Source organism: Borostomias antarcticus (assembly GCF_949987555.1).
Source record: "Borostomias antarcticus genome assembly, chromosome: 16".
Lineage (NCBI taxonomy): Eukaryota > Metazoa > Chordata > Actinopteri > Stomiiformes > Stomiidae > Borostomias > Borostomias antarcticus.
In genome coordinates this window covers 12331239-12343463 of record NC_140249.1, presented here as the reverse complement: position 1 = coordinate 12343463, position 12225 = coordinate 12331239, and the positions used below count along the sequence as shown (strand labels likewise).

The window sequence follows — 12225 nt, the reverse complement described above, 5'->3', positions numbered from 1 at the left end:
AGTCATGATAGAAAGCCTGTTTCAAGCTGTTTTCCTTTTTACAGCTACAGAGAGGGCCCTTCCTATTTCAACTGACTAGCGAATATGCGGCTGGGGGGGTGGGGGTGTGAGGGTGCATATCCATATATGGAGTGAAAACGCCCACTTGTTTATATCTGATACGCTGCACCACTGCCCCATCTAGTGGCCGGAAAAAATCGAACTGAGCACCTTTAATCCCTCTCTTCTCTCCAAAAACTGAGGAGGACTGTCCTCCCCTACCTCAATGGATGAGCCTCCTCTGACCTATATCCATAAATAGCTTTGATCTCCCTGCTGGGACTACAGTAGGACCCCACTTATCCGAACCCAACGGGACCGAAGGTCGTTCGTATCTCTGAAATGTCCGGATGACTGAAACTTATGTTAAAATGCACCAAATTCAATAAGTGGTATACTTGTTCCATATAGACTCATAATAGACCGATAAATACCCTTAATTACTTGTGAAAATGCATCAAAATTGCAATCAAATAACCAACTAAACTGATACAGCCTAGCCTATAAAAGGCCTACAGTAGCATAGAATAAAATGAACAAATTTCCACTTGAGTGCATGCTTTGATCAAATACAGTACTTTATTCTCAAATGAGGCCTACACTGCTTCGATAGGCTACTGTATTCGCAGAACAAAATGGTATAACCTAAAAACAACCCAACATTAGAACAATTAGAGCAAATGATAATAAATAAATAAATAAATAAATAAATGAAATGACAGACAAGTTGTCGTGTCTTAGGCTATTGCAGCCTAAACAAGCGATGTAGGCTAACGTGGCCTAGGCTGTCGGCTATTATTTAACAAATACAGTAGGCCTAGTAGGCTAATCTACATGCTTACAACACGTCTGTGTTCCTGAAGTCCATTAACTGGGAACGAAAAGTGAATCGATGCTCCTCTGCTTCAGGTTGCTGACGCGCTTTCTGGCTACCAAGGAATGCAGCTCTCTTGCAGCAGACTCGTTTGCATTTTGCGCTCGACATTAGAGTAACAAAGAAATTAAACGTGACAGTAGGCTATAGCCTACAGGCAACATGTAGGTCTACATACAGTTGTTTTTATTCACAGTAGGATACAGTACTGTAATGAAAATCCCACCAGTAACCAGATAGCAGGCAAAAAAAAAACTAAAGTTTTTTTAAGCCTGTTCGGTAGACCGGGAGGTTTGGATCTCTGAAGTTCGGATGAGTGGGGTACTACTGTACATTATGTGAATGTGATCTTGCACTGAATTGTGTGACTCTTGCTACTGTTGGATTTTGATATTGATTTGTATCTTTGATTGAAAATCCAATAAAGAAATTGAAATGTGTGTGTGTGTGTTGGTGTGTTTGTGTGTGTGTTGGTGTGTGAGTAGTCACAGGGGAACAGTGCAGAGTGCAACATTTGTGGTTCATAAAGCAAGTTCAATAGTATGTGTGGTGGGTATGGGGGTGTGTGGGTGTCGGTGTGTGAATGTGTGTGTCTGGGTGTGTGTGGGTGTGCGGCGGCAGACAGCTCATGATCAATATGAGAAGCAGCGGCACTCAATCTTTAATGCAGTCCTCCGTGAATAATTCACAGTGATCTGTGTTCCTCTGGGGGCCTGAGCATTGGGCTCACACAGAGATACAGGGTTTTCAACCAGCGTGATGGCTCTACTTTTTGCACCCTCTTCATTCGGACTTGTTCATATCAACAGATGAGATATCAGAATCAGTTTTATTGCCAGGTACTGTAGTTTTTTCACCTATTAGGAATGTATTCTGGTCAGCTGGTGCAGACCACTGATGGGTAAGCAACATTAGCAACATTAACACTACTCTGCTCCCTGGATTTGTTTTGTTTGTTTTTTTAATTCTATTTCCTGCCCGTCTTTCTCCAGGCATGGAACGCGCTGTGCAGGAGAGGTCGCCGCAGCGGCCAACAACGGGGTTTGCGGCGTGGGCATGGCTTACAACGCCAGAATCGGAGGTGAGTGAGTTCATTAAAGCATTATGGAACGAGAAGCAGTGGGATGGCACGGATATATCACCATGGCTAGCGGGAGTGGTTAGGCATGACACGCAGCGGAGTGCCGTTACACCCTGCTAGCCGTGGCGATATCCGTGCCATCCCACGGCTTCGAGTTCCATAATGCTTTGGTACAACGGTTGCCGCATTTATCCGTCAATATTTCAAAAAGAAAGACAATACGAACTTTAAATAAATGTATTTTTAATGGAACTATTTGTTAATCATTTGCAGATACTTCTGCTGAAAAAGGGAACGTTGCCAGGCAACGACAATGCTACAGCACGGCTAACATTAGTTATTTTCGGCTACTAATAAGAGGTGGATTGATATTAAAAGATGTGCGAACATTCCATTTTAGCGTGGGGCCATCGTGGTTATCGCCACGGCTGGAATGCAAACTAACCAATAGAGACAATGGACCGGATCTATACCGTTGTATAATCAATCTTTACATATTATCGATAGGTCATTGAGAGCAAGCTCATCATATTATAATATATATAATATAATACAATAGAATACAAACGTGCAAGGAGTAAAGCAAGAACGGGAGTAATGAAACACTTGAACCAATTAAAATAATAAATAAAAATATAGCTGCAAGCAGCAATGTGGGGGCCAAGCTGGACGCGCGACCAATGCATCAAAGACAACAAGTGAAACACGCCATTAAGTTATTAATGTTTCGAAAGGTGTGACCCATGACACACTCAAAGATGCAATGCATCCCACACATGGCAAACATTTGTAATACACACATATTACATACTCTAAACAAGAGACACAGAACAGTCCCTGGTCTGTGAGCCAAATTTCACAACTTTTAACTGACAGCAGCGACCGACAACGATTCTGTTGTCTGCCATTGACTTCCATGGCAGCATAATTACAATAATTATAAGAATGCCTTTTGGATGAACGGGACTCGAACCCTGAACTCACTGCTTGCAAGACTGATGCGCTACCCGCTGTGCTACGACAGATCTTGCAAAAGCGACTCGCCCTAGTGCACAAGCCATGTCAGCTTTCGCTTCCTCTCGGTGGAGTGAGAGGGGGGGTGTCGTCGTTTAAATTGGCACATGGCGAAAAGTATACATAGCATAGCTCAACTATTTACTTCTTCAGAATCCAGACATCACGCGAACATTTCCATGTATAATATGTCCTTCGGTCTTCAGAAGTCCATCCATGCAAAACAAATTTCAGCTTGCTGACAATAAATTATTATCAAATCGTAAGTGGCGGACAGGTGATGAGTTAGAAACTCGACACTGATTCTGTCATTTTCTAGAGCGTAGCTCCATTGTTTTCAATGGAGGGGGGAGTCGTCGTTCGAACTGTCACACAGTGAAATATATATACATATACATCGGAGAGCTTAGCTTTTTTGATTTTAGGAATCCCAAGAGTTGTGTGAATGTTTTGATACATAATATGTGTATGAGCTGTGACAATTGAAAGAGGGATGGCAGTTTAGAAAATGTGTGACTTTTTCCAAAATGCGCCCGTCACCACTCTAAAACTGGTGAAATTGTGCAGAAGACCAAAAGTGTTCCTTGCATTCTGCAATCAAAAAAATGAAGTAATAATTGGACATACAGTTCAAAAGTTACTGGCATAAACGCAACTCCAACTTTGACACGCTGGTGGCGCTAGAGTGCATGAGATGTCAACATGAGGCTTGGTGACAGATGTCATGGGTGTGTCCCGGATGAGTGTGCCAATTGTGGTTTTGATAGATTAAAACATTACTGAGATATGACCCCAGTTCCTGTTTTGCAGCTTTTCTGCCAATTTTGATTGGCTGTCACGAGCGAATGCAATGGATAATCAAAAATCCCTGTACAACTTTTGTGGACAATGGTCTAGAGAATGTGTATACCGGGTTTTGTGCAGATACATTTTAAGGGTTTTGCACGTCATTCAAAATGGCGGAGAATCCAAGATGGCCACAATGACGTGTGTTGAATCCGGCTTGAGCCAAGGAATTGAAGGACACCTGAAGTTTGAAAATTGGACTTGCTGAAGAAATGCTGCATGCATAAATGCACCTCCAACTTTGACACGTTGGTGGCGCTAGAGAGGGCGAGGTGTGGACCTGAGACTTGGTGAGGAGGGTCAGGGCACTGTCCCAAATGAGTGTGCGATTTTCACAACTTTTGACCATACGGTTCTATAGGCTGCCATAGACTCCCATGGCAGAAGAAAGAAAGAAAGAAAGAAAGAAAGAAAGAAAGAAAGAAAGAAAGAAAGAAAGAAAGAAAGAAAGAAAGAAAGAAAGAACAAAACGTACAAACACAATGGGTGCTGCAGCAGCTGCGCTGCTTGGCCCCCAATAATAAAAATCTAAACCTCTAGTAAGGTGCATGTTTATCTACATTACATGACATCACATTACAGTCATTTAGCTGACGCTTTTATCCAGCGTCACTTACAATAATTGCATTTAAAGTAGGAAAAGCCAATGTACTACTATTTTTCCTTTCTAAAACAAGTGACTAAGAGCATAATGCATCTCCTTTCTAAAACAAGTGACTAAGAGCATAATCTAGTGCTGAAGGCAAAGTGCAAGAATAGCAATATAAAATACAATAGGTGCTTAAGAGGGCGGATTGTGGTAGTACTTCTTGACGAGGTGAATTTTGAGCCTGTGGTGAAAGATTGGCAGCGACTCTGCTGTCCTGACATCATTGGGCAGTTCATTCCACCACTGCGGGGTGTATCCATAACAGTCAAATAACATAAATAATAAATAAATAAAATAAAAAATTACAAAATGCAAAACAGCAGCATCCAACAGTTTTAGTTGTATCTATCAGCTAACAACTATGTATTTATCATCGTTCACTTAAAAGAGCCGGCACATAGAGCCGTATCGTTCGCGACCGACTCATCACTAATTTACTCGCAGAGCTCCGTACCGGACCAAGATGGCGGCCGCATTTTTCGTCCGGCAGCAATCAAATCAACGTCAATGTGGCGTCTAGTGTATATGTCTATGGTCGTAGACGTAGCTGTAGACGAATGTCGCGTTATGGACAGCGACGGATGTGGGCAAATTTCAAGGCGCAATGTTATGACAAGGTAGTATGTCCCAATTGGATGCCTACTGCTTGCAAAGTACGTACTTTCTAAGGGCAGCTGTAGTAGGTACTGGTAGTAAGAAGTAGAAGCATGCGATTCGGAACGCAGCCAATCTCACTAATCACAAACAGGAAGGCAACTACAGCCAATCAAATCACACACAAATAGGAAAGCTGCTCCAGCCAGTCCATAAAATTCCATTATACAAGTAAAAAAAACAAACATGTTGTTTCATTAATTACATGAGGTTACTAATAGATATTCAGAGAAGTTAAAACATCAGTTCTCAAAGGAGTCATCATACACAACTTATATCTAAATATCTAGTAAAAGGTTACATAACAAACAACTTTACAGAAAGTGCATCACAGGTAACATCTCAAGTCATAGTCCACATTTAATCCATGGGGAGAGGAGTTCTCAGGTGGTGGATCCAATAATGTTCTCTCCTGGAAAGAAAAAGATCCAAGTGACCTCCAGGAGGGAGTGATACTTTTTCAATACCGATGTATCTTAAAGAGGAGATAGGGTGGTTGGGTTCAACATAATGTGCTGCTACTGCATAGTTCATATTCTTGCACCTGATAGTGCTTCTGTGTTCAGCAATACGAGTCTTGATGAGATTGATTGCTATCACCAGCAGGTGTGCCACTAGTTACCATATAGGCCAGCACTTGGGTCACTATTGTTTGAATCTGAAGAAGGCCACACGCCCAAAACGACATTCTCATTTCAACGTATGCGTATGGAGCCTGGAGTGTGCAACACTTTCTTTCTTTTATAGTTAACAGTTCCAGTAATCCACACCTCATACAAGTATAATTGGTGTGTGTTACCTTCTCTATTAGAATATCAGTAGCTTTTGAACATGTTCAGCACATTTGAACAATTCCACGATAATACTGATAAACATAATCATTTTGTCATTAATCATGATGTGAAATCTTCATACCGCTACATCTCTACTGGTGACCAATCATCAAACATGTCATTGGGTGCAACAGCCTTGTAAATGAGTTAACTGAGCGTATCCTCAAATCCTTTTACCTCAATGAGAAAAACCTCTTAGAGCTCTTGAGGTCCCAGATCTCAGCTCAGTAACAGTACAAGCATGTCATTCAACAGCCATCTCAGTTAACCTCAGTCAGAAAGAGATTATCATACTGTACAGCAGGAAAATATCGCGGTTACAAGTAGCAGCTCGGTAACGAGTATAGGTCAAACATCTCATTAAATGGACTACACTTATATAGTGCCTTTCTACCTTATCGGACAAAGCACTTTACAATGGCCTCTGTGTGTGTGTGTGCTGTGTGTGTGTGCGTGCATGTGTGCGCGTGTGTGTGTGTGCGTGCGTGCGTGTGCTCCTGCAGGAGTGCGCATGCTGGACGGGGAGGTGACGGACGTGGTGGAGGCCCACTCCCTCAGCCTGAACCCTCAGCACATCCACGTCTACAGCGCCAGCTGGGGCCCCGAGGACGACGGCAAGACCGTGGATGGACCCGCCAAGCTGGCCAAGGAGGCCTTCCTGAGAGGGGTCACAGAGGTCAGCGCTAAACACACACACACACACATATGCCCGCCTCTCTCTCTCTCTCTCCAGCCTCACAGCAGCTCTGTGCGCTGTAATTGACGTGGCCACGCCCCCATAAACACAGCGTGGCCACATGCCCCCATAAACACAGCGTGTTCTGCTGATTGGAATTCAGAGCCCTGAACACGCTGTGCTCTCAGGACAAAGGCTAAGTAGACGGAACATTTCCACAACATCCAGGACTGTTTCATACCCCACAGCAGGGGGCAGGATCTAATACCCTCCCTGGAACTCTGAAACTGAACACTCATAACCAGAATACTGATGAACAGGAACTACTGAGGGATATACTGAACACCACGTTGAGTGAAGTGTGTGTTCCAGCAGCTCCTGGGGGTGTGTTGGTGTGTGTGTCTCAACACACAAGGTGCCTGATGTGGTACGTGGAAACACAGCCCGTAGACTGAGGCCCGTCAGACTCCATGTTTCTCCCAGAGAGCAGGGACACGTCAGATCTGAAGGGTTCACGGACCCTCACCTTCCTGGAGGCTACAGAAGCACTAATAGTACTAAACTATTGTTTATTGTTCATATGAACTGTAATTCCTAACGCAGCCGTGAGTTGCTCCACCTACTTCCAGGCTCATTTTGCTGGATTCACACAAATGCACCTGAGGAGGGGCAAATGGGGAAACCCAGATCGCCTGCTGCACTCGTATTCTGCCATCGCTGGCGCCAGCGTGTTCTCTGGTGTCCAGAGAAGGTCAGCCACTCTTATTACTCACAGCCAGCCGGTTAACAGGATATCCAGCAATTCCGGAGATGGAGAGTTGAGATCAGGGTTGGGAGGGAGGGAGGGGGTGAAGGGGGCAGTAGAGCGGGATGAACGGCGACCCGGGGGCGTCGAGGGCCCGTTGGCTTTGATGGAGAGAAAGAGTAGATGGATCAGTGGAATCCTAAGGTTAACGATGGCGTCCCCCTATATTAACGCGCCGGTGGGCGGAGGAGAGAAACCAGAGGAGGAGAGGAAGAGAGACATGAGCAGAAGTGCTGACGCGGAGCGGGATGTAGATGAGGGGGGGGGGGGGACATCATTCACGCGTCGCAGCCCGAATCTCGTTAACGGCAGATGGCGGGAGATAATGGGCTAGCGGCAGCACAGCGGGGGACCCTCCCGTTTAGGGAACGTCTGTTCCGCGTTCGCACGGTGATCTTTTCTGCGTAGGGGAGCCTGGGAAAGCGGTGGCGCGCTGTCACAGAAGACGGGATGGGTTAGCCCTAACCCTAAGGGTTAGGGTTCTAACCCTAAGGGTTAGGGTTAGGGCTGAGGAGGGTTAGGGTTAGGGTTAGGGCTGAGGAGGGTTAGGGTTAGAGCTGAGGAGGTTTAGGTTTAGGGCTGAAGATGACGTCGCTTGCGTGTCGTCGTGAGGACGGCGAGGCCTATTAAGCTGCGGGGCCCCGTGGCACGCCCCAGCCAATCAGGAGAGAGGCTGAGACCCAGCCTCACAGCCAATCAGGAGACAGGCTGAGACCCAGCCTCACAGCCAATCAGGAGAGAGGCTGAGACCCAGCCTCACAGCCAATCAGGAAAGAGGCTGAGACCCAGCCTCACAGCCAATCAGGAGACAGGCTGAGACCCAGCCTCACAGCCAATCAGGAGACAGGCTGAGACCCAGCCTCACAGCCAATCAGGAGACAGGCTGAGACCCAGCCTCACAGCCAGTCAGGAGACATGCTGAGACCCAGCCTCACAGCCAATCAGGAGACATGCTGAGACCCAGCCTCACAGCCAATCAGGAGACATGCTGAGACCCAGCCTCACAGCCAATCAGGAGACATGCTGAGACCCAGCCTCACAGCCAATCAGGAGACATGCTGAGACCCAGCCTCACAGTCAATCAGGAGACATGCTGAGACCCAGCCTCACAGCCAATCAGGAGACATGCTGAGACCCAGCCTCACAGCCAATCAGGAGACATGCTGAGACCCAGCCTCAGCAGGCGCATGGGATTAGAACAACATCCCCCCAGAGCCCCCGCCTCAGAGCTGCAATGCAGGCCACGTGCGTTTGTGCATGCATACGTGTGTGTGTTTCTGTGTGTGTGTGTGTGTGTGTGTTTGTGCATGTGTGTGTGTTTTTATGCGTGCGTGGTCAAGTGTGTGTTTTTATGTGTGTGTGCATGGATGTGTTTGTGTTTATGCCTGCGTGTGTGTGTGTGTGTGTGTGTGTGTTTGTGCGTGCATGCGTGAGTTTGTGTGTTTATGTGTGTGTGGTTATGTGTATGTGCGTGTGTGTGTGTGTTTATGCGTGTGTGTGTGCATGGTCAAGTGTGTGTTTATGTATGTGCGTGGATGTGTGTGTGTTTATGCCTGTGTGTGTGTGTGTGTGTGAGTTTGTGTGTGTTTATGTGTGTTTTTGTGTGTGTGTGTGTTTGTGTGTGTGTGTGTGTGTGTGTGTGTGTGTGTGTGTGTGTGTGTGTGTGTGTGTGTGTGTGCATTGTCTCCCTGAATCCCCTGTGGTGTTATGGGGATACAGCACCAGTCATCTCTAAGGATGCATCTACACTTTTTAGCTCTCAGGGAATTTACCCCTCATAGAGAGTTGCTCAAAGCGTGTGAGCTAAACCGGTAATTTCGAACAGATTCGCCCGATCATTACTAACGATCTCCTTTCCCAGAGCTCTCCCTGCTGCAGCCTACTGTGATATCTCTCTGTGACCTAGAGAGAGACACCCGCTTGTAAACCACTCTGGTTAACGACCGCTCTGTTCCTTATAGACAGTTGTTAGTGTCGGGTTGGTTGGTTAGCAATAAGTATACTTTTATTGCAAGGGAGGATCAATACGTTGGGTCTAAAATCAACCTTCAAGAGCTTGAGTTGTTATGCCTGGACAGCTTAAACTTTTACATTACAAGACATCCAATAATAATGAATAAATCGCAGTCCCTTTAGAGGAAATTTTAATGAATGAAATGATTAAATGGTTATACAAGATTTAATTATTATACACAGCCAGCCATGAGCGCACAATTGAACATAACAATAATATCTTAATAAACAATAAACCAAATCAAAACTAATTTTAGGATCAAAATATAAATCATGGTAAATTGTAGGTATATATATATGATCTAGAAAGAATTTAATTATCCAATGAGCGTATGATTAATAACACAAAATAGTACACACACAATTGGTAAAACATTTCAAAAACCAATTCCAAGATCAAAACACGAAACATGATAATTGCATGTACTATGATTGAGAGAGAATAATAGGACGTAGGCGGTGAAGGCAAGCACCCGGCCGAGGCACTCACTTTCACACAAGGACTACAGTACAGTTCTCACCAAGGCGCGGCCCCTCCGGTCGGAGGGGGAAGTTGGTATCGGTCGCAACGGTCCTTCAGTGCAACAAGTCTGGAGTTCAGGCTTTCTCTGCGAGGAGGACGACCGCTGGATGCCGTTGATGGAGAGCTGGGAGATTCTCAGCCGGATCTTCTGCTTGGAGGGTTGGACGAAGCTCGAGCAGTGGAGACATCTCATCCAACTTATCAGTCACAGAGTTCTTTTATACCTTTGCTCTCACCCTTGAACCCTCGACCGGTGAATCTTCAGCCTCTCACCATATATGGAAACCACCATTTTGTTCCATCTCAGCATGTCGTCATGGAAAAGTCCCAAGCCACCATTTTGTTCCATCTCCGCATGTCGTCATGGAAAAGTCCCTAGTAAACCCAATAGAGACACTCAACATGCCTCTAGAAAGTCCCTAGAATTCAACAGTTAATTTTTAGCACTTTGTGGTCGATATTTGCTTATCAAAACAGTTTAGTTGGTAGAACGTTCTGTCCGTAAGGCCAAAGGCGCTCTCACATGAGATACACACCTTTTAGCCGATGATTCTGTGTATGGTGCGACGATCGATTGCCTCACCACCGCCACATCCTGTTTCTCCCCTCTCAACCTTTCACAACAAGCCTATCTTAGTCTCAAGTTGTTACGACAACACATACAACCAGCCATGCTAAACATACTGTAGTTGACTCTTTATGGCTTCGTTCTATCAATGCTATCACAATATTACTTTCAAACAAATCATTTCTTATAACTAAACATAATAACATTTCTATTAAATCTTAATTATATAGTTTATGTATATGTGTAGGCGTATATATGCATATATGTTCTTTTGAGTGTTGTATATGTCTGTGTGAGTGAAGTGTGTTCGTCTATGGGTGTTTGAGTGTAGGTCCTCTCACCATGCCAGACCTGGTCCTGCTTGGTGTGTTGGTGTGTTCAGGTCTGCATGTCTGTACTCTAAGCATACTGTAAGCGTGTAGCAAAGCACAATATGATCAGCATGCTTCAACAGTTCAGGTCTGCACTCAAAAAGGTTTTCATTCGAAAGGATCTGCCATCATCCCTTTCAAGGCGTTAATACACTCATCTGTCCAGCCTTGAACAGGCTCGGTGGCCTCCTCAAAGGGGAGGTCAATTACCAGGTGCCCTGGACTCGGATCTATGTTTCCCTCCCCTGTAAAGCTCAGGAATGGATCTGGCGAGCAGCCCATAAGAGCCGCCTCAATTGTGAGGGGTTCAAAGATTGGTGTCTCAGGATCAAGTGGTTTGGAGGCCCAGATTAGCTGTTCTGGTTCTAGTTTGACCTTTGGCTGGTCTGGTTCTAGTTTGACCTGGGTCTTAATGGCCTTCTCTATCAGCCTCCTTGCCTTAGCCTCTCTGTTCCTTTCCTCCAGGATGACTGACTTTTCCCTAGTGGACATCTTACTCCAGACATCCTGAGGAATCCTGGTGTAAGACCTCTTTGAACTGACCCTGTCAACCTTTACTGATCTTTTCTTAATACCTTTCTCTGGTACTACTCCCGTAGCGGTCATACTGACGGTTGATCCCCAGGCAGGCGACCCTTCGGTTTTGGCGGCAAGGTCGACAGCGTGCCCGTTTGCGAGCTCTGATGTGTTTTGTTCTTATTGGTTCAGTACCTCCACCTCTGTGGATTCTCATCTCTGGCTCTGCTGGAGGGTTGGGCCAGGCTCAGAGTGAGCTGGACTGTTCATTTGTCTGTCTCTCTAACCTAACCCAACCCTCTCTTTCTCTCTCTACCCATATATTTTTTGTCCTTCTGTTTCTCAGGTCTAGAATGTTCCATTCCTCCCCCTTTTCATCATTATCTGGCTCCATATCTCCGTCTCGCTCTCTTGCGCAGTAGCTGTCCTCCTGGCCGCCGTGTCCAGGTGTTCACCTGCCCCAGCTGGAGCCAGAGGGCCGACGGCCTTGGCTGGTTGTTACAGCATGGAGGGCCCAGCTTAATTTCCTTCTTTTGCTATTTGAATAATGGCTGTGTGTGTGTGTGTGTGTGTGTGTGTGTGTGTGTGTGTGTGTGTGTGTGAGTGTGAGTGTGAGTGTGAGTGTGAGTGTGTGTGTGTGAGTGTGAGTGTGAGTGTGTGTGTGTGTGTGTGTGAGAGAGAGAGAAAGAGAGAGAGAGAGAGAGATCAGACAGCACGCTCCTCCCCCATGGCAACCTCTCATTTATCAGTCAGACAAATTACT

General features: G+C 45.6%; 1 protein-coding gene across 1 annotated transcript in view; it reads left to right on the top strand.

The window, feature by feature from the left end:
- The window catches only part of furinb (furin (paired basic amino acid cleaving enzyme) b), a gene marked incomplete at its 3' end in the record, with an annotated part of 304944 nt that overhangs the window by 196212 nt on the left and 96507 nt on the right, over positions 1–12225 (top strand). Inside the window, exons 7-8 of the mRNA XM_084451106.1 lie at positions 1906–1994; positions 6494–6666. Coding sequence (XP_084307232.1) covers positions 1906–1994; positions 6494–6666 — 262 coding nt within the window. The remainder of the gene's footprint in view (positions 1–1905; positions 1995–6493; positions 6667–12225) is intronic.